Consider the following 26,279-nt stretch of genomic DNA (forward strand, 5'->3'; position numbering starts at 1 on the left):
AGCAAGTTAGACAGAATTATGAATCGATGATAAGACTATAACTAACAGTTCTACTCACTAACCCGAGCTTAAGCACAAACAGCTACATTATGTATTATAACAGGTATAACATGTTTTAATCACTAATACACACATCCAAGTAATGATTTAAACAAGAAAAGAAAAAGGAATAATATACATTAAATATGAGGTTAGATGTACAGTCTCTTCATTCTTCCCACTATTTATCTTGTCATCAATTACAATCCCCAGAGATTCGGTTTCATAGGCAGACAAGTGGCTATTTACCCAAAAAAATAGCAATGAAGGCAGCAACTGAGAGAATTGAGCCGGCTGGTCCGGATCGAGACGTTTTGCCCTCGAAAACGAGGTGGGTTGGTGGCGGTGCTGGAATATCTTTAGGGATTCCGGTAGGGCGAGGGTTAACTGAACCGGAGGTTATAAAACCTGTGGGTACTTGGCTGATGTTGCTGGTTTGAACATCACCGGGATTCGGGAGACCAATGATTGTACCTTGCGATGCGGCGGAACTCTGAGCTGGAGAATCGCCATTTTCTGCACAGCTTGGAGACGGAAACGGCCCTGTCGCGCCTTCAATGTGGCACTGCTGCTGCCTAGGGAGGAGGCAGCAATAGAAGCTGACACCGTCGCGCCCGACATGGTTTGCGTGAATGCAGTCGGGCCAACGCCGCCTGGTGTGGTTGCTGGAGGAGCTACGATGTACAGTGTTGGCTGAGGAACCGCACGAGATGCGGCAGTGATCTCAATCGCTAAATCCGTCAGCTGAAAAATTTCAATTCTCGGGCACACTGTTGTCGAAATGGCGATGGTCTTCGTCGTAACATAAGTTGTCCGTTGGGATGCAGGACAGTCGTACACAGTTGATGGACACGCAGTAACCGTCACAATTTCAGTTGAGTAAACCGTGGATGTTGCGAACTGAGTGGGCCGCGCAGTTGATACTGGGCTCCCTGTCATTGAAGAGAGTGAAGTCATATAGACTGAGCTTGATGGCGCCGCTGAAGAATGGCTATTAACGGAGCTCCATTTGCCAGTAGTGACGGATGTGAAGGGCGGAGGAGATTCAAACTGGAGTGCTGTACTCGAAGCAATTCCTGGAGAAGTATCGCATGGAGTAGTTTGCGTTATACCTAAAGCCATAGCTGTGCGAGTTGGAAATGCAGACGCAGAGGTAACCGTCACTAGGGCAGTTGCACTGTTTGTCGGCGAAACACCCGGAGACGTTTCAGCCCCCGTCATCGAGGCTCCTGGGGTTATAGTTGAAACGACAGGGGGTGGCCGTGCTCGTAGGCGCGATTTTTATTCCCGTAACAGAAATGTCAATGGAATGGATAGTGTAGCACTGCCATCAGAGCTAGATGCAGAATCTGTGCAGGAAGCTGTTTCAGTCGCGGTGGCAGAGGAACTAAATGGAGAAAGAATTGGACTAGAATCAGCCCCTATGCTAGATGTTGTTGCTGTCGAAGATATAAAGGGAGTGGTTCAGTTCCGATAGCAATTGTTGAAAGAGATAAGAGAGTACCAGGCACCGCGGTAGATGCCGTGGTCTCAGGTGCAGTGCTTGATGCAGGTTGAGCAGGAGCCGATGACCTGGTCTTGGTCATAGTGTTAGATGCGCTGGCTGCTAGTGAAACTGTTGAAAAAGTTCCACGTGCCGCACTAGACGCGATCGCCGTGGATAATGCGGAAGAGGCGGTCTCAAATGCAATACTAGAGTTGCTATCAGTGCGAGCAGCGGATGTAATCTCACTCATGGAGCGCGACATGGAAGTAGTCTCCGACGAAATCGACGGGAGCTCAGAAGTCGTGCCTATAGTAGTAGTGGATGAGGCGGAGGAGCTTGTTACGATGGTGCTGGACGTGCTTCTCATTTCTCTGAGGGAGGTGACTAAAATCGACGTACTTAATTCAGAAGACGCTGTTATTCCGGATAATGTCGAAATTGTCACGGAAGTGGGAGTAGGCGTCACTGACGAAGCAGTGGATATAGGGCAGACTTGAGCCCCCGGCCCAAGCACTTCAACTTTATCGAAATCTATACTGAACTCCCTTTTGCCATCGCAGTAGAACCTTAACACAAGCTTTTGCTTTGATCGCCGTGCAGTCCACTTCAACGAAACAGAATTCCATCTAGAATCTTCGTACCCAACAAAGAGTTGTATGATGTTACCACTAAGCCAATTGGCATCCGTACTATCGTCGTCCTAGAAGAAGTTGATGATGCAGTCCTGACGCCCTATCTCCGATGGCGTCACCCGCCATTCTAACGAGATTTCATGGGAGGCACCCGCTTTTAAGGCCCTCACGGTGCTGGAGAGGTACCCTGTATCGTCGGACTTGAGCTTGGTACGACTATATCCCTCGATCAGACTTAAACTGATAATGTAGACTTGTCTATTCTTACTAGTAGCTCTTCCCGTCGACCGCATCATTGATCTTCATCATCCCTCCAGTTGGACCAGTGAAAGACCATCTTCAAAAGACAAGTTGTCCGCCAACTGAGGCTTGCAGGTTCCAGGTGCACTTTGAAGGCCAAAGACCGAGCTCGAAAGGAGAAAGATTGACAGACTGCATAAAGGAACGCGCCATTGCTAGCCGTTAAATTATAAATTAGTAGCAAAAGAAAGAGCGAATATATTATAGTATCAATTATTAGCGATAACGAACGTAGAGGGCCTTCGCGGCCATAAAACAGGCAGCAAATCAAATGAGTGACAGGAGCGCATATACAGACATCATCTGTACATGAATATTCGAATGAGAGACCGAGAGATCGTGAGAACCACAAGAAGGCTTGGGAAAATAGCGGCGATTAGGATCGCTCCAACCGGACCTTTCGAAGTCCTCGTGCAAGATCCAGAGTCACGAGCAGACGAGGCTACTTGCTTGGAAACCATAGCGGCCATCCTATGGAGTACTCGAGAGCCAATTTTCGCGGGTCGAATGGACCAATCTCAGCGGGTATTTCCAAGAGCCATTTGTGATAGTTCCTAGCTCAGCGAATCCGGGGTGGTCCTCTCGCGAAGCAACGGGGGGGAGGGCTAAAAAGTAGCATAATGGCTCCAGGTTAACTTCGATAGTAGCTGAAAGTTTTCTTGTGACGCCTCTCCGTATAGCTCCCCGGTATGGGTTGCAGTGAAGAGGAACAACGCTGAAGGTATGCCTTGAAGAAGTGCATCGAAAAAGCCGAAGTTTTGAAGTTTCCCCTGAATTGGAGCGCGATTGTCTCCTGGCTCTTCTGTCGCTTCCTGCCAAACTTCCGAGGCGAGATTTATACTCTGCTGAGGTCATTCAAGCCATATGCGCTAGACCAAATACGGGATGGGTCGCTCTACCACGTGCTTGGAGGAATGGCTCGGCACCGAAGCTTGACCTGATTTGGGTTGGCTCCGCTCAAGCGGCAGGGACCAGCGCCTAAAACGCTAGAGAATGGGTAGTTGGCAATGATACTGTAGCTGGCGAAGTCTGGAAGGTTGTTTCGAGGGCGAGTTCGGCAGGCCTTCGAACATTCCCCCTTGCAGCCCTTGTACGTTACGCCTCTCAAGAGAGGGCTCTATCTAGCTTAGTTCACCAGCGCATTTACGTTGTGCTTGGACAAGTCCTATGTGGATCCAATGAAGATCCACGAAGTACGGAGTTACTCCGTACGGAAACATGAATCACGGGTTGCATTCACAAAGAGTATTAACTTTCGACATCAAGCTCCTCTTGTTTGGGCATTAGGAAGATAGGAAGTAGGAAGAAAAGACCCGGTTCATGGCCCCAATCTCCACACACTTTCCCCTCTAGAAACGACAGTCGAAGAAGCACTGCAATCATCACCGTCGATATTTCACTCTCCATGCTCCATATCCTTGTTGAAGATGACACGTAAGCAGACCTTTTTTTTGGCTTCCCTTCTTCCATTCTGCAAAATTTTGATAGGATTTCTTCTTGGGATGAAGAAAAGGGGCTAGACCAACAGCCCTTTGAAAGATCAATTGATGCAATGAGCTTCTTGGCGGCTCAATAAAGTTTTGTGCTTTGCTATTTTAATCCACAGCCACTGGGGATTCAGAAAGGAGTTTCTATGCAAAGCTTAGAGAATGACAATTTTCGCAGCCTTTGAAAGATTGTGACGATAGTATTATTGATAGGGAGTACGGAGCAGTCAAGTTACTCCATGCTTCGTCGGCAGGTTTACGAAGCTGCTTGGGACTACATACAAAGTGTACCTCTGAAGTGGACCGCCTGGAGTACGTAGTGGACGAAGGATATTTCGCCGAAATTGACTTTTGAGCTGTTGCTTCCATCTATTCGCGGCTTGTTGATCCACTGCAAAGCTTCAGTTGGCCCAGCGAGCCATAACAATGCCAAAGTTTCATGATGCGATGGGGAGAAAAAAGGAGAGAGAAAAGAAAAGGAAAAGAGAAAGAGATAAATAAATACCCTGCCACATCAACATGAATAGCTATCACTCCAAGTCGCCGTATACTCCGTATACAAAGTAATAATACAATATAAAGAATTGCTCTGGGGTATCATCTCGTATGAGCCGCATAGAATTGTAGGAAGCACAAATTGTTTCCATCCAGTACCCGTTATTGAACTCTCATCCAATCGTCAGGACCTAGTATTCCCCCATCATCTGCCTTAGCGTCAAGTGCCCATTTCCTCAAAGCTCGACACTTCAAATCCGATTTCCATCCGGCTTCAAACATCTCAATCCCAGTCCAACCAATCATCGCTGCATTATCCGTACATAAGTACATCGGTGGCGCAATAATTTCAACGTCGGTAAATCCACGAATATCCAAGAAAGAACGAAAAACGCTGCGCAGAAACTGATTGGCAGCAACGCCACCGCTAATAACGATTGTTTTCACGGGGCTTCCAAGCCCGGGGAGTCTCCCTTGGGCTTTTCGACGCTCCTTTTTGCTCCAGTTTTCGATATCTGGCTGCTGCAGCTTCCTTAAGGCGAACACGGTTCTAGAAACAAGGTGCTCGAAACAGACACGCATAAATAATCGTGATAGCGAAACCCGGGCATCATGAGGAAGCCAGTCGTCAGTTTCTCTCTTGGCCCCTTCTTCCCATTTAGTTTTATGGGCTTCAAGCTGCTTTTGAGCCGTCGACAATAATCCTGCAAAAGAGAATGCTACTGTCCGTGTTTCAGCATATGGCATAGTCAGTGACCAACCCCATCTGGTATCTTCATACTTCTCAATCTCTTCTCCACGATTCGACGGAGGTTTGTAATTTGCATAATCTACCTTTCCATTCGGAAAAGCAAATGTCTCAAGTGCTTTTCCATACATCGTCGTTTTAGACGCTTCAATATAAGATGTAGGCAAGGCCATTCTCGCAATTTTATCCAGTGCATCTCCTATCGCAATGTCGACAGTTGAGCCGAGGATCTCATGCTCGACAAGGGACTTAGAGTGAACCAGCAACGTATGACCACCAGACACCAATATAGAGAAGAAAGGAAACTCCACTCCTTTGAGCGTTGACGCTGCCTGCGCCTGCGCCTCAAGCGCAGCAACCAATCTTGGAGTCAGCAAATGCGCTTGCATATGATGTACTCCCATCAGAGGAACCTGCCACGCCACCGCTAGCCCCTTTGCCGTATCCAATCCCGTTGATAAACTAGATACCATTCCAGGACCTCGAGTTACGGAGATAAAATCTGGCTTTTGCCTGCGGACGGACGCGCTACCGTCTGTAGATTGAATGTATACGGATTTGACGTTGCTGTCCTGTTCGGTGGCTGGTGGGAGGTGTTGGAGCGACTTGTGCACTAGTTTTGCGAGGTTTTCTTGGTGGGAGCCTAGGGCTACCATGGGGTGAATTCCCTTGTATTCCCGCGAGTCTGCTGTGACGTTTTCGAGGAAGTGGAGGGTAGCCGCGCAGCTAGACGGAGGGTTCGCGCCATGTTTTTCCACAATCGCGACGGAAGAATCATCACTGGCAGAAGATTGGCGTTAGTATTCCATAAATCCATAATCTGACAGGTTCCCATGAGGGAAAAAGCTACATACCATGATGATTCAATGGCGAGAGTAAGGAGCTGTCGCTGCTGGGCGTGGTGGACAGCCGTTGAAGCTGTCTTAGAGCGGAGTAATACTCTGCATGCTGTCCTCGAAGAGAATAGCATTGGTAACTCGGATGAAAGGTGACAGGCACGGCTGTATAACTGCTAGTCTAACACGGACTCGGGGAGTCTTGAGACAGGGTTTAAGCTTCACGATTTTTAGTTTTCGACATTCGTGTTATCTTATCGCTGGAGCAGAGCGGCCCAGCAGTTACTTCACGGCCAGTCGGTGTGCAAAAGCATTTACTTCAGATGACGCTTCTCTATGGAGTACAAACAGGGGAAATTCACCTCGACAAATGTTTTCATTCATTCAAAACGGAGATAATAACTATTCACTGATATTGTTCGACTCGCTCAACATAAGTATATTCCACTTAACGAGTGCACCACATTACTCTCAGCCTGAAACCTGGTCAAACCATTGACGACCGGTCACCATCATGTCCACCCAACTCCACCTTGATTCCTGACGCTGGATCCGTTTAGCTGGGGCAACTTATCCACTCACTCGTATTCCTATATATAGGAAAGGTAACAGCCCTTTCTAGGAGTGACGGGCAGCCGGATGCAACCGATCTCCGTGCAGGTTCGCGAGATTCGTATGTCAGGATCAGAGACGCCACATCGCTCCGCCACGGCGGGAAAGAAGGTGACCATTGACTTGGGTCCTTATCACCGCGTTTCATAATGGCATATAGAATCGTTCCAACAACGTTGGTTTCTCGGCGCGGCGTAAGACCTGAGAGTCCGACATCTTTCACTGTCTTATCCCTTCGATTGATTTCGTCCATTCGAGGAAAAATCTTTCCATTCAATCACGAAAATCTCGACCACCGTCTCTCATCCCTGCTCATTTTGGCGTAAGTACCGTAGTACTCATCGGGATTTTCGATCGGAGTCACGCAGTGGACGGTTGGCTCTCCATTGAATTGGATCCGCCTCTTCGCAGCCAAGTCGCTGTTGGCAGCACTGCTCTTTTTCAAAATACTCTTGGCAGTGCTAGAGTTGGTGTATGCGAAAGTGGGCTGCTGCGGTAGGGGAGACAGATGTCCCTGGCTTATTTTTCGGTTGCGAGCAGTGTTAAGTGCTGTTGGGCTGCGTGGTGACGGGGAGAGTGGTGTCCTGGGCATGGCCATCGCTGCTGGAGACGGAAGGGAGAGCGATGGAACACCGGTGGATGCGGTGTTGATCTTAAGGGAGAGCTTGGGCTTTGCAACTCGAGTAGCATACATTTTGGTGAGGAACTTGTGGAATGTGTTTTGGCTTTGTAATGTTGAACGGAAGAGGGATCTATCGAATAATAGCGAGGAATATATATTCTTTTAATAAATGTGTGATTTCAAGAGGCGCCGTGAAGCAACGTCAAGCAAATAAAACAATTTTTTTTTTTTTCGGTTTGCTATTTTGGTAAGAGTGGATTGCTAACGTTGGGACCAGCCAACAACAGAACGAAATCCAGCTATTAATAAAAAAGAAGAGTAAGTAAAGTGGAAATAGAAAGGGGCACAGTTTCGAGAAAACCAGTTCTCTGCACAGTTGCTGGAGAAGAATAGCAGTTCCAAATATGTCGCGATGGGTTGGGGGTCAGGGTTATTTATAGGCAGGGTAGTGCAAATTTAGCGTCACAGAGAGCGGTTCTTGGCGACTCACCACTGGCCGGCGCCTCGAGGTGATATGAATTCTTGGATGTGACAGCGTGAGGGGAACGGCTCAAGACGGTCGAAATTCAACCAGCAAACCTCTCACGGCGGCCAATCGGGCTGCATTCCCGCCCTCTCAAGACCGCAGACAAGGTCGGGCCGGCGCTCACCGCTCCAGTGAACCGGGTTCGTTTGCTCTGGAGGCACTCGGTACAGGCATCAGGATAGGACGATAAGCTTTCTTATCACGAAGGCATGCAAGCCATCTTTCGTCAGTCTGGCTCCCATTGGGCAAAAGATGATCTCAACCCCTCTTTTTCAAATTTTTTTGCCAGGGACACGGGAAGTGAATTTGAGGTATCCCAAGGGAAGAGGCACTAACGCACTGACTGACGCTCTGGTGGCTGGCTTTGCAATTTTACTTCTCGAAGTTGGCGGCTATGTTCGTGATTGGTTGAGAGACGTTCCTGCGCGGGGAGGGGCTGTTTTTCGCATTTCATCACAATTTTCTCGCCGAGTGACCCCTCCAACCGTGTCAAATGCAACTGGGGAACCAACCCGGTCACGAAGTCGAACTTCGCTGAGCCAATCGTCAACACTCAAAGAGCTGGGCAGCCTTTTTGCGCACCCGGGCAAAAAAAGATCGTTGTTCATGTTACCAACAGCAAGAGCCCTCCCGGCTAGCGAAGCAGTCGCCAAAAAGGCGCAAGGCGAACTTGGCCCGGAGTCTCTTTCTTTGATGATGGACTCATCAAAAAAAGAAAAGAAGGGAAACGAGGAGAAGAGAGAGGAAAAGAGGGTTGGTTGTAATTCGTTGCCCGAGGACCTTGCGGCCCTGCGGTTTTCAGCAACGTATGTATGCGCCTAAAACAAGGTTCCTCGATATTTTCAACATGCCCAACACAGGTTTTACTGGGTTGGCACTGGACAACAAGACGGAGTATTTCAAAACCACTTCTAGAAGTTTTGAAGAAAAACTCACTTGAGGAGCAAAAGGAAAATCCGAAAGGAAAAATTCGGAGAGCGCAAATATGATGTTGTGTCTCTCTGTCCTTTTCGGATCATTTTGTGCACACGGAGTAAACCGGCTGCGGGGAAACTTGGCGCTCCAACGGCTTCTCAAATTGTTCCAGCAGCTTTGCCGCTATCGGCAAGTTTATCCCCGGTGTAAGGTACGTATGGCTAGGGAGAGCCGATATCGATAGAAGCGGCTGGGTCCTCCGTCCCTGAGCCATTTATTGAATGGAGCACGGATGAGTGGCACATGACATGCAGAAGAAGATCCTTCCAGGGAATGAAGACGACCATGCAGATGTCTGATTCTGCCAATCCAGATGGTGGAAAATATGTATAAATATCAACAGTCGGTTTTCTCAAAGGCAAGTAACGATAATCCGCGAATTCAGGTGCTTCCCAAGCTCCCGTTGTAAGAAAGCTTTGGTTGGAGCTGGGAAACTCGGTCATTGGACATTTCGGTAAAAGAAAGCCTCGGCCGAACACACGAGGAGGTTGTTGGGCCGGGAAGAGGAGGGTATTTCTCCGCAACGGACTCGGGAGTGCTGCTAGCACGGAACAAGCTGCGTTAAAATGCCTGCGGTGGGTCGAAAGCTTGCTCTCTTGGGGCTTGGTGGAGCATCGCGCTTGGATGTCTGGCTTGATCAGCGCCAAAGGAGCCCAGAGAAGACTTTGAGAGGAAATTGACATAGGAACAGTATGCATGTTCAACATGACAATCCCATACAGAGTAGTGCTATGGAAAAACATCTTGAACAAGAAGTTATACGCACATGCGTACAGACACAAAACATTAAGGTTTTTCGGCGTTTTATAGCCGTTGGAAACAGGAAACTCAACAGCCACCTCCCAAAATTCCTAAGCACAAGTGACTTTTTCTACATATGCCTAGGCATTGAGCACGGCAAGAACCAAAAAATTCTGGTAAAGTTTCGTCGCAACCATAGATTGGAGACGATTTTTCCCCGATCGCCAGAACAGACTTTTGGTGCCTGTGAAATCTCGCGCCAGAAGGTGTCACTAGCCACATGGCAAGTGAATCATGTGACAGTGTTCTTCCAATACCCCTGGACATCAACAACTCTCACCCCTACATCTGTGCATGGGGCGGGTGCCATAGTGACTGGTGATGGGGACTTCTGCTGTACACATTGTAGGTAAACAAGAGTTCTATTCCCCAAAGAGGTCCAAAGGATATCGCGAAAGTGATTGTTAAATGAAAACTGTCGCTACATCAGCACTGGCGTGAAGGGGAATCCTCAAACTCAGATTTAAAGCAACGCCACACGGCCGCCACCGCTAAAATTAGGTGCAGGGGGCCCACCAGCAGGCCCGGCTGGATCGGCTGGACGATCCAGTGAAAACTGTTCTTTGGCTAAAATCCGGAGACTGCGCGAAGGACAAAGTGACTGCGCGAAAAAAAAAAAAGGTTCTCACTTTTCTCTGTCACTTTGCCCAGCTGCATCTCATCACCACAATCTTTCTCTCACTTTCAGTGCTCTGCAATCCATCATGGTAGAGCTCTGATACATATTTCTTTTTCTTTTTTTTTTGGCCTGTTTCAAACCTTCACTAATCCATCCATTCGCTTCATTGGTAGCTTTCAGCTGCATGTTGTTTTTTCTCTCCCTCACCTCGCAATTTGAAACCAGATATCTGCTCCTTCAATCTTTTTGAACTGTTGATCAGCATTTGTCGGGTGTACTGCCCATCCAACCGCTGAATATGGCGCAAGTGAAGGATGCTCTCAAGGCTTCCCTTGTGGGAACGCCTGAGCAAGAAACCCCCATGACTGCACAAGTTAGAGCAAACTTCATGCAACATGCGCGAACAGACACTGGGACCGGGGAACTGTATATGATGGAGGAAGATTTCATCAATGCAATTGCTCCAAAGCAAGAGAACTATGTAAGATTGCTCCCAAAGAGCCAGAAGTCAAGTGACTCACACGGCATTTTGTTCCTGATAATGCTGCTTCGATCTCATGTCAGAGGCTAACGTTTGTTTCGTTGGATGACCTAGCATAAGATAAAACGGGAACAATACGGTATTCTCTTCCAGGTCGCCGATCGCCGACAAACAGGACGTGTGAACCTTGGTGACTGGGCTGCATTTGAGAGCCTCCTGGCAAAACCAGATGCCGAGTATGAAATCGCATTCCGGCTGTTTGATGCGGACAGGACTGGCACTGTCAAATGCGAAACCATCCAGAAGCTGTATAATGCAAACAAGAGCGGAGATGCGATCCCCTTCGATTGGAACTCCGAATGGGCTTCTTTGTACACTGGCAGGAAGAAGACTCGACACGACATGACCTACCCACAGTTTGCGCAGATGCTTCGGGGATTGCAGGGAGAAAGAATTCGTCAAGCCTTTCACCTCTTCGACAAAGACGGAGATGGCTATATCGAGCCAGAGGACTTCCAGCGCATCATTCTCCAGACCGCAAAGCATAAGCTTTCAGACCATTTGCTGGAAAACCTGCCAACCCTCTGCAACATTTCTACCGGTAGCAAAATTTCATACGCCAACGTCCGCGCGTTCCAGAACATCATCCGAGAGATGGATATGATCGAATACATCATTCGAAGTGCCATCAGCAAGAGCAAAGACGGCATGATCACCAAGGCTGATTTCCTGAACGAAGCTGCTCGTGTCACCCGCTTTTCTCTATTTACACCCATGGAAGCTGATATCTTGTTCCATTTCGCCGGCATGGACACACCTTCCGGAAAGCTTTCGTGGAGTGATTTCACCAAGGTGATCGATTCATCATGGCACACCACTACTGCCTTGGGAGCGGAGGCAATCGCCACGGTGTCGCATGCTACGGACCAGGCCGTGACAAAATCGAAGAAGCTATTACAAGGTCTTCTTGAATCCGTGCATCACTTCGCGTTAGGAAGCCTTGCAGGTGCCTTTGGAGCGTTCATGGTCTACCCAATTGACCTTGTGAAGACGAGAATGCAAAACCAACGGAGTGCTCGCGTCGGTGAAAAGCTGTACAACAATTCCGTTGATTGCGCAAGAAAGGTTATCCGAAATGAAGGTGTCCTCGGGTTGTACTCCGGCGTACTGCCTCAGTTGATTGGTGTTGCTCCCGAGAAGGCAATCAAGCTCACGGTTAACGACTTGGTCCGTGGCACATTCACCGAGAAAAAGACAGGCAACATTTGGTGGCCATACGAGCTGCTTGCTGGTGGTACAGCTGGAGCCTGTCAAGTGGTAAGTTCTAAAAGACATTCATTTCTCTAGGCTTAGCATATGCTCACGGTCATGTGTTTTTAGGTCTTCACAAACCCATTGGAAATCGTCAAGATCCGTCTACAGGTTCAGGGAGAGATCGCAAAATCCGGACAGGCCGCCCCACGTCGATCAGCGATGTGGATCATCAAGAACCTGGGTCTCGTGGGATTGTACAAGGGAGCCAGCGCGTGTCTGCTTCGTGATGGTGAGTGAAATGTCCAACCAGAAAATGCATTATCTTTCGCTGACAATGACACTCCGGCTCAGTCCCCTTCTCTGCCATCTACTTCCCCACATACGCCCATCTCAAGTCAGACTTCTTCGGCGAAACTCCCACCAAGAAGCTCGGTATCCTGCAGCTCCTCACAGCAGGCGCAATCGCAGGTATGCCTGCCGCCTACTTGACCACTCCCTGTGACGTCATCAAGACGCGTCTTCAGGTCGAGGCTCGAAAGGGAGAGACGAAGTACACGTCGCTGCGTCACTGCGCGACCACAATCCTCAAGGAAGAGGGCTTCACGGCGTTCTTCAAAGGAGGTCCCGCGCGTATTCTGCGCTCTTCTCCACAGTTCGGTTTCACTCTCGCCGCATACGAAGTTCTCCAGAAGCTGTTGCCCTTGCCTGGCGCGCCTCACGAAGATGTGACCCCCACGGGATCAGTCGAGCCTGGTATTGGCCTCCAGCCTGCCACCGCGCCATTGCCGTATCTTCGCTCGCGCAACGCGCTGAAGCTTATCCTTGACTTGGACGAGAACTTTGGACGGATCCGAGTTCCCCAGAGCAAGTCCTGGCCAGGTTTTCCCGGCGTATCGAGACAGTGAAACTTAGCATACGATTCTCCTTTTACGTTGGCTTTCTCTCGGCTCATTTGGGTTCATATTCCTCTTTCCTTTGCGAGGCCATAGATACGACTTTTAGATTCCAGAGGGCGTCGAGGGATTGCGCTTCTGATCTCCCCTTTTTCCCCCTTTTTCTTTTTTTTTTTTTTTTCCTTCCATTGGGATTGAGACGCCATTTTTTTTGACACAATTAAAAAGTTCAAGACCTTAGACCGGCAACGTCTTTCAGCGACTCCGCTCGACTTTTGTCCGCGATCCCCCGGTTGCATTGCGCCTGTGAACCCTAATTGGGAACTGTCCGTGGGCTGCAGCCTACTATTTGTCCTCCCTCAACTTAATTTTACCGTTACGAGATAATGATGCTTGTTTTTCTCCCCCTTGTCATACAATATCAAATCTTTTTCCCCTACTGTTCCAAAGATCCTTTTTGATGACATGGTTGACTCCCTTCTATTCCGGTTTCTTAATCTTGGCTTTGTCTTGCTACGCGTGCATGCTTCTCCTTTTGTGTTTTCTAGTCTGCATAGTTATGTTGTTTTCTTTTCGGTCGAGCAACGATCCCACCAGAGCAAATCGAACATCGTGAATCTTACAGGTGGGAAGAAACCATGAGACTTAGCAGACATAGTTTCTCTCTTTTGTCTACCTAATTCCATATCTTGGTGTTGATTTGACACTAGAGGCTCCTTGATTTTTTATACATTGAAAGATATTCTGGGCTTTTTCTTTTCCTATCGCACTTTCTCATCTAGAATTCCGATAGACGCTGCTTCATAGGCGGGCAGAGCTTCAACAGACTAGAATGGTAGCTAGTGCTATATCAACATTTCAGCTGGTGTTAAAATGGTGCCGAAGACCCTAGCATGGATGTATTAAAGTGTAGCAAGTCGAGATTATGGTTGAACAACTCAATCTACATAATTAGATGAAAGGATACACATCGACACATACGGGGTATTTGCATCTCATATCACGAACTTTTTTTTCGTTGGACAATCTGCTTAATTACCCATCTTAAGAACCATTCTATACTGCCTTTGTACCAGCGTTTGTGTTAACATCGAACAATGCTCCATGTATGATCACCTGAATCCTCCAACGAAACCACCACTCCCTCTGTTGAATTATCCAGGATATCCTTATGATCCAAATCTGGCATGCGCTTCCGCGTATCGACGTTAAATCCAAGGAGAATAGCCAAACTCGATGACTTCCACACTTTAGCGCCAAGGTGCCTCGCCTTTGCAAGTGTGGAAACCAACACGATGAGGCTGAGCCCGATGAGAGCGAGTGGAAGAGTTAGCCATTCCCACTGAACCGAGACGAATACTTCCGCAGATAACGAACTCCCCATTGCGAAATCACCGTCGCCGTAGGTGCGAATGCTAGAATATCTGTCTCAACAACCAAAGCAACTGCCGGAGTATTTTGGTCGTGAGACTACTTACTTGTTGGTCATACTTGAAGCGATGTTCCGCATTATGTTTGACACGGCAGCTTTGCGTTCTGACCGCGGTCGCATCTGCATTGCGGCAGCAAAGACCTGTGCTACGTCGGAGGTGTAGAGGTTTCGAGCCCTGCTTCCCTGAGTTGACGTGCCATTAAAAACATCGTACGTCCATGTCGTGATAGCTTCACGACTTCCTTGAGGGATGATATATGCCATATCCTGGTCTTCGGGTTCGAGCCACAGCTCGAACCAGACTTTACTCAGCGTGAAAGGGTTACGATGCGAGGCGTTAGTCCGTACTTCGGTCAGTTCTGTGTGGGGTTGGCCTTGAGTTACTGTTGTGTTAACTGACAGTACGCAAAACCGAATAGCACACTCCAGTGCATTTGCCCCAATATAGAAATCCCAATCATAATAGTTGTTCCCACCTCCAGAGCCATAGGTAGCATTAAGATCCTTATAGACCATGAAAAAGTGGGCAACTGGTTCATTGAGGCCTGTAAACGTCATCGCCTTCCCGTTAGTTATGATCATATTCTTGTCTTTCGCCAGCGTCACATCGTTGGGCAGAGTGTACTCGCAGGTATCAATTGACCCAATTTTGTCGGGACATGTCGATTTGAGTTGGCTTGTTAGGTCTGCAACACCAGCACAGGCACCAAGTGTATAGTAAGTGGGCCATGTGCAGTTGCCAGTTGGGCATGTGGGCATAATGGCGGAAATAGTTGCATTTTCGTTTAGAAAAAGGCCAGTATATATGGCTGATTTCATGGTTGGATCCGCAAGTCCACTGTTCTCATCTGACGGAAGAGTTATAATTAACGACCAGTACCACAAACTTCTTCTATGACCAGGTTTTCCTATTCGGTGTCTTATGTCACTAGATTTGTGCTCACCTGTATGTGCAGGACTGGAGACGACGGTATAATTTTGGACCCGTCGGACAGTCGCAGTTTCCGAGGAGGGAACCATTCTCAGGGGATAAGTCACGACCTGTTGAGTCATTGGGCCAAAGGCTATATTCCCGGAGATTATAATGAGAGCTCCTACTATGACCAAATGCCTGGAGAAAACAAAGATTAGCCAGTAGTTAATACAATGATTACTTTATGTATAACGAAGCGAGTATACCTAAAGAAATGGAAGTGGAAAAGTAGTTTGAAGCTGCCCTCCACTCCTCGACTGGCTTCGTCATAGGCATTAAAATCGCTTAGGCGATGCGGTTTTTTAGCGAACCACATCCATTTGAGCTGGCTGACACTTGCTGTGACAGGGACAAGCATCGCCATCTGCGAGATCGTTCCGAACACCGAGATAGCTGCGTTGATAGTGATCCCCAAGGGCCACTGAGGCAACGCTTTGCCGTTATACTCCCGAAGAACGATGATGACAGCCATCATCGATGCAAAAGATACTAACCAACAGAAAAACTCCCATGCCCAGGTCCGTGTGGATAAACGTTTGAGTTTTCGAATCAATTTCTGGCGTTTTCTCTCAGGATTCATGCTCACCAACGCGTCTGTAGCACCATCTTGTTCATCACAATGCTGAGGACCCGTCTCTGTAGCTTCTGGTCTCATACACGGAGCTTTCGGTTCTACATGACTGCCACATTCGGCGGCTGGAGCTTCTATAGGTGAGGGCTCCGTGCTTTCATCATTTCGGGCTCCACCACTCTGTTGTAAAATTTGATAGTCGTTTGTATCCAATGTGCTGATCGAGATAGACTCTCTGTCCGGAGAAAGAGGGCTGCTTCTCTGCTGTCTAGCAGAAGTATCTGGTTCGAGGCAAGCACTCGGGGGAGTTTCCTCCTGCGGGTCAACTTGCATGCTGCAGAATATTATCCAGCATGAGAAATGTATCAATGAATGGCGACTTCTCGTTTTGCGGTCCTCAAAATATTAGGCGAAATGGTAGCAGCTTGGGTCCCTCGTGGTCGCGATCAGGCTGAGAATATGAACACTTAGAAGCACACAGCCTTGCGCTCAGTGGTTAACTTGATACGGCTCTGGAGCTGCTCTCTCGTTGGCTCGCTTGAAGTCATGATTGGTGGAGAGATGGCGGATGGGCCGTTATTGGTCCTATATTGAAAAGCTCATTGCTCTAATGCAAGACGACCAAAGGCGGGCGAGGGACGCGGTGCCCCACAGTAATTATTTAGATTAGGGAGTGTTCCAGATTCTGATATAATATTTTCCGAGGAGTACGGAGTAGTTAACATAGTGTAATCTGTATTACCCCGTCTGGAGCAGCAATCGTTGGGTTCCATACTGGATCCTTCCGTCTTACTACCGAGCCGCCGCTAGGAATGATAAAGAGCTGCCGTATAATGATTCTTCTGAGATGGGTGTGACGGTTTACCCTCCTTAATTCCCCAATTCCTCGGGGTAGCGGGGACGCTGCTCCATCGATATGGCAAAAGAGCGAGCCTGTCCTGGATCCTCGACACGAAAAGACCGGGTTACGATTGGAAAAAGGCTACTCAAAACAAGGGCCGAAGAGTCTTGTGATAAGGATCGTTAGAGTGTGGAAGCACCTTTCGCTACCTTGTACAGAGGAGATAGAACCGTGATCATTCGTTACTCGATTTTCTTGATGTCTTTGCGATGTTCAGACCTCAAGAAATCGAGCGACGAGACGAACAAAAGCCCAAGCCACTCCTGTGGCGGCGAGATACCCGACATTTAACTAACTACCGGTTAGATAGTTATGGCTTTGTCCGTATCACATGATTTTGTTCGAGCGCCTGGAGCCAAATCTCGGCGTCAAAGAACATCAACTTTCTCCCTTTCTTCCTGAAAACCCAGCGTGAAGTCGTGTAGATGTTTTGTCCACGATGCCTGCATAACTCAACCATTCCATCCTTTGTTTACAACTTTCACCTCAGGCACACGCCTGGTGAAGGTCCACGCCATGAAATTCCCCGGCGCTTAGACGCCCATTCACAGCGGCTCCTTATTGATACCCAAATCGGGTATAGCTTGATATCAAGCCATCCTGATGGAACAGAACTGTGCAATGTCGTGGGAGGATCTATAAACGGGTGTCTTGAAAATGACGCCCGGCCCCGCGCTCTTCTTTCTTTTCACGATGCCCATGGATTTGCAGCTTTCTCTTTTCTTCCTCGAGCCATTTGTATCATTTCGCTGTGCGAAAGTGTCAAGCCTTGCGGGGATCGCGGGTGTATTGAAGTGACGTTCATTCATTCATTTCATTCGCTCGATATCCTGCTGAAAGATGGTTTCCTTGAGGCTGCTTAGCACGGTAGCCCCGTTGACGTTGTTGGTTATTCCTTATTCTATCTCGGTTTCTGCAATCGAAGACCCCACGCCATTACAAACCTGCTTCGATTTTACGGGGAGACCGTTAACGAATAATACGCAATGTCCTGGTTCGAACGCTTGCTGTCACTATCTACACCAATGCACAGGCAATCGGCTTTGTACTCAGCCAAATTCTCCCGAATACGTTAACGCTTTGTGTGCGGTTAATCCGTGGCAGAACTGCTCGAATATATGTCAATATGGTAAGGTCTCTTGGATGATCTTTATAATACTCTGGCTGATAGGGATCTTCTCTAGGAGCGAATGGCGATGGCTATCTACCACGCGTAAGGAGATGTTTGAATGGCAGCTACTGCTGTGACTCGGACAAAAACTGCTGCGACAAGGGCAACGGCATCTTTCTCGACAGCGAAGGAAACGTAGTTCAATCTTCCACCTCCCAACCCTCGTCGCCGACAAGTACGTTATTTTCACCATTATCCGATCTGCCTGCCTCAGCAGCCAGTGTTACTTCATTTCCATCAATTGCTCCCACAACTACTCCGACATCAGCTCCAAAATCCTCCACACTTCCCTTAGCTGTGAACATCGGCATAGGCGTTGCAGTTGGTTTTAGCTTACTTTCGTGTGGGATTTTATTTGCTATTTATCTTCAAAAGAGACAGAAGAATAAGACCAACCAGAATAACGAGTCCAAAGGTCTGCCACCCGATGGGGAGGGTTGGCCAGTGAGCAATAGTCGGAGCATGTGGCCTCAAGAAATGGCACATTCACCAATCCCTCATGAATTTGAAATGCCTAACGATTCGATACGTGTGGAACTGGCGGGCGATATGCCCCCGTACCCCGAACTGTATGGTTCAGGGTTAAAATGCGATATAAAAAAGGGGCCTCCAACCATGATTTAATACATATATCATGAGCGAGCTAATAGCTTGTATTCTTATTCTTATAGTCTGATAATTTAGACAGTGTCAAGCGTTTGGCGAAGCATTTTGAATTGCTGGTTGTGATCTCTGATTCAGCGCATTTTCTTTTGATGTCCCACTCCCAATGTGTCTCGCTATGTTCTTGTGCTAGCTTTTCCAGCATTATTGGATTTTACGGGAGTTTTGCTAATTGTTGCCATTGTAGATGACTGGGAGTATTTTATGTGATGTTCAGGTTTGCTTTTTAAGCTTGAAGCAAGGCGCATTTGAACTACAGTGAAGTATGACACGTGCGCTGCAATATCTAATACGCTTCCACCATAAATTTACATGAATATGATCATGGATGATGAGATAATCTTCATCAACAACACCTCCGCTGATAAGCGTATATGGGAACTCATCCATAAGCTGATATCGAAACGGGTGTGGTGTTTGAAGGCCCATGCTTCATATTATGCAGAACAGTAATCTGTATTAATTGTGGCATCAAACGGCTGGATATACTTTTCTTTTTTTCCCCTTCCTTTTTTTTAATGCTACATTGTACCCTTCCCTCCAGCGAGAGGTAACCTTACCAGATATGTACGCTTGCCAGACCGCTCAAAACTGAATCGGTTTCCTCCTGGTAACGATTCATCAGACCGCTGTGGCTCGGCGAAAATTGTGTTCAAATCCCATGCAAAGCGGAGAGTTTTTACACAAATTCAAGACATTGGTGCGTGAACCCGTAATGGGCCCTCGTATTCAGAGTGGGCGCGCGTCATCGGCGTGACTCACGGTTGCGTAAGTGCCGCGGAAACACGTGATATTCATTTGAAGCCGATATAAAGGGCTCCAAAAAGCGGATGCGCCATTCAGTCAAAAGTTTTAGTGCCAGACCGCAAGAGAAGACCAGGAAATTTATATTCGGAGTATATACAAAGGTACATATGCATTTACATACATACAAAGCTCAGAATTAGTGCTCAGAATATGCAGGGAGCCTTCATTAAAAGTACATACAGAAACACTATCGAAACCAACCATGATATCTCAAAACAGCGGCTTCCACGCCCTTGTATTGGGAGCAACAGGCATATCAGGCTGGAGTCTCACCAGCCAGCTTCTCCATAATTATCCGCGGCCGGGAGTATGGAGCCGCATAACCGGCGTGACGCGAAAAGCTATGAGCGACGAGGAAATGTCGTATTGGCCGAAAGATGAAAGGTTCACGCTGGCCTCGGGGTTCGATTTGCACAATGATAATAAAGAGGTACTGAAGCGGAAGTTTGAGGCGAAGGTAAAGGATGTGGAAAGTGTGACACATGTTTATTACCTGGGTAGGTTTTGTTGGGAGCAGAGATAAGATTAGCAGTGGAGGGGGGAAAAATATCCGTCTGATGGTTTCCCACAGTACATGATCCTCCTGTCGACTTTAACAGCTCAGATCCTTTTGCTGTTACCCTCGGCGGGCTCAGCAGGACTCTTTCAGTCATCGAAAACTTAGCGCCGGGCTTAAAGTTTATTCACCTCCAATATGGCACGTTCATATATGGAGTATGCTTCACAGACGACTTTTACCACCCGGTTCCTCTATCTGAGGATCTACCGCCCATCAGGGAGCCATTGTGCAACATGCTTCACTATCAAGTCTGGACAGACTTCATGAGGGATTTCTCGAAAGGCAAGAGCTGGGGATGGTGTGAGACAAGGCCTGACGAAATAATTGGTCTGGTATGCCTCAGCCTTAATGAGAGACTGTTTCCTGATATCTCGCAGGCTTCGTTCCTCGAATGAATTCTTATAACGCCGCTCACCCCATCGCCGTCTATCTCTCACTATTTGCATATATAAACGGAGAAAGAGCAGAATGCCCGTTTCCTGGTAGCTTCGGCACATGGAAAGCGTTGTCTAACCAAGCAGGAGCTGAGATGATTGCGAAAGCAGCGATACACCTGTCGTTATTGGATGATCCGTCTGTCAATGGGCAAGGATATAATGTTGCTTCGTCAGCTACTCCCTCTAATTGGGAAGCAACTTGGCCAGCCATTTGTTCCTGGTTTGGCCTTGTGGGAAAGCCACCCGTTGACGGCGACAAGGACAAGACCAGATTATCAGGGCCGGATGAATATATCCGTGTGCACGAGAACGAATATAAGAGGATGTTGGACGAGTACGGTCTAAAGCACTGGCGGGCAGTTTCTCCAACGATGGATGGCTCGCCGAATTGGGGGTTGACCAAGCTAAGTTTTGACCGACAACTCAACCTTCAGAAGCTGAAAGCAACTGGATTTGCGGAAGACGAGAGACTAGAGGAGAGTTGGATCCGTGCCCTGGAGCTGATGAGAAAGGCGAAGGTGATTCCATGAGGGCTGCATCTTGTTGACTGATATATTTGCTGCTCATCGGGGTTGACTTAGGCTCTGGCATCATAGAGACATCGCCTTCCCCCCCCTAGAAGAACCTGGCTGCACGTTTGCTTGATTGAGGTTCACCTGTTTCAGACGTAGTTTTTGTCGAAGGCGTAGAGCTCATCGAATTATCATCCCTGAGAGACTTGTTTTTCGTTGGAGCTTGAGGCTCATCCTTTCTGGAGCCAGATTGTCGGGGTTCGTCCTCCTGTGCGATTTCCCGCAGAACTATGATATAGCTTAGTGCTTGCTTCGCGTCTACAAATTTAGAACGGACTCCATGCTTACCTTCTTCCCATTCCCTCTCAGCAGCCTCGTCTCCGGTCCCGAGAATTCTCCTGACATCAACATCCTCTCCTTTTTGTAGCTTCTCAATCACCTCCCTTAGCACTCGTATTCTTGCTTCCGTGCTCCGAATGTAATTCGCATGGTCGTTTTTAATTTGAACCATTCGAAGGGCCTGCGATCCCACAAGAATGAACATCACAATGAAGTAAGTTGCAGGATTCCATTCCTTCTTCGGAGAGTTCCGTTGTGACGCAGGCCAATCGCGACGAAGAAATTTTGGAATGACGGCTCGCCATATTGATGGCTCAGCGATTCGAGGAACGGTTGGCCGGGTGGAGAGGCATTGGAATCGGGAAGGTGGACATGCTAGCTCCCTGTGAGATACCCCGAGGCCGAAATAGCCCCGCGATCTGGCGAGGATGAGTCTCGCTGACATTGCCTCGCTCCTCTCCCGAGTGTGCCTGTCTCCCTGTCTTGCGAAATTCTTTTGCTGCTAGCACATTTTGACGACCCATAGCAGAAATGGGGAGGATTTGTAAACCGTAGATCCACTAGTCCCAATACATTTACGTCGGAATATATGTTTATCCGAATCCATGGTTGTTTGGAAGTTTAAAAATATATATGTTCTGAATTCAGAAATGTAGCTTCTGATTCTCAATGTAGAAATTGGGAAATGTTTAAACCCCTGATCAATGAATATATCTAGGAATGTTTGGGATACCTTTTCAGGTTTATAAATGTTTATAGTATAGAAACCATTATAGTATAGAAACCATTATAGTATAGAAACCATTATAGTATAGAAACCATTATAGTATAGAAACCATTATAGTATAGAAACCATTATAGTATAGTTACTCCAGCAGACACTGGAGAGATTTCAACTAATGCACAATACTACATACATCAAACTGCCTGATTCACCTATAAAAAGGAAATGCTCCAAGTGCAGTTGAGAAAGGTAGTTAGCAGAGCAGAATCCAGTTTGAGTCTTTTGGAATCTTTACTGACAGGTATTGTGTAAAGACTTGATTTGTGGATTGCAGGTAGACTGATTATATGAATCTCATTCTGATTCATCTGCAAAATTGGTAAATTCAGTACCCTCTTGTGCTGAATTTCATGAGCAGAGAACATGACAAAAAAAACCCTCCAGCAGCTGCCCTGATTGTAGGTGAATATGCATCTTATTTGCCCAATCTTGATGCCTGATGCATGAGTATACTCAATCAGATCATCAAGTTTCAATATAGTGTGATGCGCATCTTCATTGAATGTAAAGATCAGCTTTTGAAACAATTGAATTGGGGTTGAATCTTTGTCAAGCATATGTTGATATGCCCAATCACTGCTGTATGAAAGTTGGAGCTTTTGCAAAAAGAAATGCATAATTAGTAGTTTGGAAAGCTGTGTGCTTTGTAAATCAAGCAATTCCATGACTTTGCAGCTAGCTGGTAGTTGGCAGTAGGCATTAATTAAGATATGGAAGGGGGTGGTAGCATATGAATTATTGGCTTTGTTGGCATTCTTATTATCATCTTGTTGCTCATTGTGTTCTGATTGCACAAGGTCTTGCATGAGAATTGGACATTTGTGATGAAGTTGCTTCATCTGGCTGCTAATATAGAGTTCTGATTCCATAAGAGCTCCATCAAGAACCAAGAATATAGTGCATTTGAAGCTCTTATGAATCAGTAAAATCTTTTCAATATCATGCTTGTTGGTTCACTGCACAAATGCTTTGTATTCATGGTGTTTATTCTCTCTGATCAGTATATTGCAGTTATTTGGCACAGCATACTTCTTTGTCTGGTTGATATAGTGCACTCTGATATGCATGTTTGGTTGGTGTTTCAAAGCATGTAACATCTTATCTGCTTTTGGGGCAATACTGACAGTGTTGATTGAAATGTCCTCTGTTGGAGGTGTCACAATCTGATTGAACACTGGTGAATTCTGCTGTAATCTCAGTATCCATACTGCCTGGCTAGCTAACTGTGGTGCTTTGGCAGCCATGACAGTAGCATCTATCACTTTCTGAAGTATAGTTCAGGCATTGGCAACTACACTTTTAAGTTCATTGTACCTGACAGATGTCTGAGAAGTCAATAGTGAATTGCTTCTTGCAATAGCACCAAAGATTTTAGCAAGCAACAAATATAGAATGTTGGGATTAATTGACTGTTCACCAAAGAAGTTATAGAGAGCCTGCTGAACAACAGTCTGAATTCAGTCAGGCTTTAGAGCAAAGTGGAGTATAATTGGGATCACAATTGAAGCTTGAGTGTGTTTCTGGATTTGGTAGAACTCCAGATAGATAATTAGAGACTGCAGTTGAATCTAGTGTCTCTGAAATAGAAATCTCTGTAGAGTTTGGCAGTATTCCTTCTGCCCCTCAGGTGTCAATATATATGATATCAATAATGTATGCACAATTTTGGACAGGCCTGAAAATTCACTATGACAGAAATCAGAGGGGAAAAATGTCACCAGATTCAGTGCCAGGCAGATCTTCAAAACTGGGGAACTTTTCTTGGCCAATCTATGGGTCTTCCATAGTGCTTCTTGCTTGTGAACAGTCCACTTCACCTCAATTTCAGCCTGCAAATTGAGTAGCTGGTAATGATATTGGCTGTGTTTCACCAAGTTGAAATTCATATTGAACCTCTTCACATTGGAGACAGTACAGCTCTGACAGAAGACTGTTGCAGTAGAGTGTTTGATTCCAGCATTGTCATTTTGCTGTAGCATGTCACCAAGATAAGCAATACAAGAAGCAATGACCCTGACAGTTCCTTCACCAGTTACCACAATGTCAAATTCTCTTTCAACTGCTTGTAAACTGGGAGCCAACACCCCCATAACATTGGGAAAATTTGTAGCATGAGGCCTGAGAGCAATTGTATATACATTGTTTTATTGTCTTCTTTTGAAATCATTAAGTCCTGCAGGAATTATATAGAAGCCAGTTATATTTCAGTACATGTTCTGATATAGACTGAATCTGTCAATGAACAGCAGGAAGGGAATGGATATAGTTCTCTTGATAGTGTTGTCTGGACAGAGCATCTTGATCAGTATATCTCTTCTGTATGCCATGATTTCCAGTTCACCCTGGAGTGGAGTGCTAAGTCAGAGCTCTTGTACAGATGATGTGTGGTGAATTGTATTTATCACTCACCATACAAAGAACCCATTTGTTTCTGAGGGTTTGTAGCTATCCAATCTGTTAAAGATGTAGTCAAGATGGACATCCAGTCAGGCTAGAATGTTGTCTTTATGTATGATGTGAGTTTTCTGGTCTTTCAGTAAGAGCAGCTTGTTTGGGCAAAGCAGAGGTCTCAGCAAATGAATTCTTTTATCAAAGCTGTTGACAGTAATAGTGTACTGGACAATAAGAATAATTTCACTGGATTTTGTGCAGGCCAGTCTCTGGTCCCAACCCACAAATTGAATTCTTCTGATATGGATTTCTTGTTCATTCCAAGTGCACTTACATGCAGCATTGTTGCATCTGAAATGAACAAAATTGGAAGAAAAGACTGGTGTCCCATCAGAATACCATGCAAAGTCACCTGATGAACATCTAATGGAGCTCCTCCAGCTCCATGATTGCCACAATTTGGTTGGATTGTCAACTAGGTCAGCCATACCAATATGTATCTTCTTGCAAAATACAGAAGACCTTGCCAGTAATAACAAAAGAGCCACAGAATCCTGAAAGAATAAATTAGATGTGAAAGATGTCTGTATTAGTCACTTCTCAGCAGGTGAAAGAGTTGGTATTTTCAATGGAACAGCCAGTATGGATGCCTGTTGGATGGAAAGCATAGGAAATTGAGCTCTGCATTTCTTCTTCAATGTGCTCAGCCCCAATAGTAGAGATCTCAGTGTACTGATGTCTTCAGGAATCTGTAAGACTTCCTGCAGTGTCTTGTAGTGTCAGTAAGATATTCCTGATTTTTTGCACCATAATTCTAAAGTGAGTGTGAAGTGGTCCAGCATTTCATCAGGCTCCACACACACATGGACTAGAACCTCTGACAGGTCATTCATTGTAGTTGGAATGTAGGTCTCAGCTGGCTGGTCACCCAATGAATCCTCTAGTTGTGAATGAAAATCAGAATCTCCATTGCCAACCAGGTGCACTGGATGTAACATAGTCTGTAACCAGGGTTCAGATTCAGGCTCTTTATACTGTTGTGATTCATTATTATCAACTGATTCTATGGGTAGAGCTGCCACTGCTTCTTGTATAATCTCCTGCACCCTGATATCTTCTGGTTCAGAATGAGTGTCAGATAGAGCATCAGGCAGAGCATCAGAGGCATCTGAAAGACTTGCTGCATTGATTGTTTGGCTGAATGTTGGGTTCCACTGAAGGTAAAACATGATTGCAATCTTGCAATTCCTGCAACAAATGGGCAGGCTGTCTGCACCTTCAAAACTGCAAGGCTGGGAATGGCAAATGAAGTTGCCTTCTCCAAAACATATAATTCTCTATGTGTCTCAAGTATCTTGAACCTCACATGTTTGCTCAAGGTTTATACACCAGTTTCCACAGTGATTGAGTTTCAAGTTGCAGAAACAGTGAGGGTTGCTGCAGAATTACTTTGGGACAAAGTATGTAGGAATTAGAAAGAAAATTGCTGTTTGATTGGGGAATCAGACATATTATAGCAAAGTTGAATGTTAGAGCAGCTGCAAAATGTGCTAACTGTGCTGCAGACCAACTGTAATATTCCAATCATCTAGACCTGTAATTGACTCTAAGAGATGCAAGATTAGCAATGATCTGCATCCTCCTGAGTGATCAGTCTATTTCAAAGAAATCAATCACTTAGTGATGTTGAATTTTAGAATGTAGGGGAATATGGATACAGATCTGAATAGCAACTTGGGCAGTCAAATGCACTCCAAGTCAACTATATAATAGATAGTGAACTTCTCTGAAATTCAAGCATTCACTCTCATTCATTCTCAACAGCAATCTGATAGCCAAAATGTCAGAGACACAGAGTATACCAGTGCTAAAAAGGACAGCTTGCATCTTTCCATGGGCTCAATCACACAACATGCCAAAGACTCAAGGGGCA

The 26,279-nt window shown here is 46.5% G+C and overlaps 12 protein-coding genes across 12 annotated transcripts; 5 read left to right on the top strand and 7 right to left on the bottom strand.

Moving 5' to 3' along the window:
• Positions 1 to 438: 438 nt before the first annotated feature.
• On the bottom strand, positions 439 to 1,260 carry CIMG_04701 (uncharacterized protein; the record flags this gene model as incomplete). Its single annotated transcript, XM_001245259.2, has 1 exon — positions 439 to 1,260. The coding sequence occupies one exon, from the start codon at positions 1,258 to 1,260 to the stop codon at positions 439 to 441; it is 822 nt and encodes a 273-aa protein (XP_001245260.2).
• Positions 1,261 to 1,460: 200 nt separating this feature from the next.
• CIMG_04702 (uncharacterized protein) lies at positions 1,461 to 3,248 on the bottom strand (the record flags this gene model as incomplete). Its single annotated transcript, XM_001245260.2, has 3 exons — positions 2,426 to 3,248; positions 2,277 to 2,373; positions 1,461 to 2,225 (listed from the first exon to the last, which is right to left on the bottom strand). Exons 1-3 carry the CDS (start codon positions 2,461 to 2,463, stop codon positions 1,461 to 1,463), a joined length of 900 nt encoding a protein of 299 aa, XP_001245261.2. The 5' UTR covers positions 2,464 to 3,248.
• On the top strand, positions 2,767 to 4,033 carry CIMG_11377 (uncharacterized protein; the record flags this gene model as incomplete). The annotated part of the gene is made up of 6 exons (XM_012358431.1): positions 2,767 to 3,001; positions 3,158 to 3,178; positions 3,222 to 3,403; positions 3,477 to 3,547; positions 3,745 to 3,891; positions 3,946 to 4,033. 6 exons carry the CDS (start codon positions 2,767 to 2,769, stop codon positions 4,031 to 4,033), a joined length of 744 nt encoding a protein of 247 aa, XP_012213854.1.
• Positions 4,034 to 4,466: 433 nt separating this feature from the next.
• CIMG_04703 (glycoprotease/Kae1 family metallohydrolase) lies at positions 4,467 to 6,207 on the bottom strand. Its single transcript, XM_001245261.2, has 2 exons — positions 6,042 to 6,207; positions 4,467 to 5,967 (listed from the first exon to the last, which is right to left on the bottom strand). Exons 1-2 carry the CDS (start codon positions 6,155 to 6,157, stop codon positions 4,602 to 4,604), a joined length of 1,482 nt encoding a protein of 493 aa, XP_001245262.2. The 5' UTR covers positions 6,158 to 6,207; the 3' UTR covers positions 4,467 to 4,601.
• Positions 6,208 to 6,912: 705 nt separating this feature from the next.
• Positions 6,913 to 7,329, bottom strand: CIMG_11378 (uncharacterized protein; the record flags this gene model as incomplete). Its single annotated transcript, XM_012358432.1, has 1 exon — positions 6,913 to 7,329. One exon carries the CDS (start codon positions 7,327 to 7,329, stop codon positions 6,913 to 6,915), a length of 417 nt encoding a protein of 138 aa, XP_012213855.1.
• A 706-nt stretch (positions 7,330 to 8,035) lies between these two features.
• Positions 8,036 to 8,605, top strand: CIMG_04704 (uncharacterized protein; the record flags this gene model as incomplete). Its single annotated transcript, XM_001245262.2, has 1 exon — positions 8,036 to 8,605. The coding sequence occupies one exon, from the start codon at positions 8,036 to 8,038 to the stop codon at positions 8,603 to 8,605; it is 570 nt and encodes a 189-aa protein (XP_001245263.2).
• Positions 8,606 to 8,919: 314 nt separating this feature from the next.
• Positions 8,920 to 9,501, bottom strand: CIMG_11379 (uncharacterized protein; the record flags this gene model as incomplete). The annotated part of the gene is made up of 1 exon (XM_012358433.1): positions 8,920 to 9,501. One exon carries the CDS (start codon positions 9,499 to 9,501, stop codon positions 8,920 to 8,922), a length of 582 nt encoding a protein of 193 aa, XP_012213856.1.
• Positions 9,502 to 10,303: 802 nt separating this feature from the next.
• CIMG_04705 (mitochondrial carrier protein) lies at positions 10,304 to 12,918 on the top strand. The gene is made up of 4 exons (XM_001245263.2): positions 10,304 to 10,659; positions 10,774 to 11,976; positions 12,040 to 12,202; positions 12,265 to 12,918. The coding sequence occupies exons 1-4, from the start codon at positions 10,477 to 10,479 to the stop codon at positions 12,816 to 12,818; spliced, it is 2,103 nt and encodes a 700-aa protein (XP_001245264.1). The 5' UTR covers positions 10,304 to 10,476; the 3' UTR covers positions 12,819 to 12,918.
• A 972-nt stretch (positions 12,919 to 13,890) lies between these two features.
• CIMG_04706 (uncharacterized protein) lies at positions 13,891 to 16,115 on the bottom strand (the record flags this gene model as incomplete). Its single annotated transcript, XM_001245264.2, has 3 exons — positions 13,891 to 14,221; positions 14,285 to 15,349; positions 15,418 to 16,115. 3 exons carry the CDS (start codon positions 16,113 to 16,115, stop codon positions 13,891 to 13,893), a joined length of 2,094 nt encoding a protein of 697 aa, XP_001245265.2.
• Positions 16,116 to 17,168: 1,053 nt separating this feature from the next.
• CIMG_04708 (uncharacterized protein) lies at positions 17,169 to 18,762 on the top strand. Its single transcript, XM_001245266.2, has 2 exons — positions 17,169 to 17,812; positions 17,868 to 18,762. The coding sequence occupies exons 1-2, from the start codon at positions 17,524 to 17,526 to the stop codon at positions 18,476 to 18,478; spliced, it is 900 nt and encodes a 299-aa protein (XP_001245267.2). The 5' UTR covers positions 17,169 to 17,523; the 3' UTR covers positions 18,479 to 18,762.
• Positions 18,763 to 19,383: 621 nt separating this feature from the next.
• On the top strand, positions 19,384 to 21,190 carry CIMG_04709 (uncharacterized protein). Its single transcript, XM_001245267.2, has 4 exons — positions 19,384 to 19,425; positions 19,507 to 19,821; positions 19,896 to 20,210; positions 20,261 to 21,190. Exons 2-4 carry the CDS (start codon positions 19,527 to 19,529, stop codon positions 20,848 to 20,850), a joined length of 1,200 nt encoding a protein of 399 aa, XP_001245268.2. The 5' UTR covers positions 19,384 to 19,425; positions 19,507 to 19,526; the 3' UTR covers positions 20,851 to 21,190.
• Positions 20,129 to 21,654, bottom strand: CIMG_04710 (uncharacterized protein). The gene is made up of 2 exons (XM_001245268.2): positions 21,181 to 21,654; positions 20,129 to 21,120 (listed from the first exon to the last, which is right to left on the bottom strand). The coding sequence occupies exons 1-2, from the start codon at positions 21,614 to 21,616 to the stop codon at positions 20,936 to 20,938; spliced, it is 621 nt and encodes a 206-aa protein (XP_001245269.2). The 5' UTR covers positions 21,617 to 21,654; the 3' UTR covers positions 20,129 to 20,935.
• Between the last annotated feature and the right edge of the window lie 4,625 nt (positions 21,655 to 26,279).

The sequence above is a fragment of the Coccidioides immitis genome (assembly GCF_000149335.2).
Source record: "Coccidioides immitis RS genomic scaffold supercont3.4, whole genome shotgun sequence".
Taxonomy (NCBI): domain Eukaryota; kingdom Fungi; phylum Ascomycota; class Eurotiomycetes; order Onygenales; family Onygenaceae; genus Coccidioides; species Coccidioides immitis.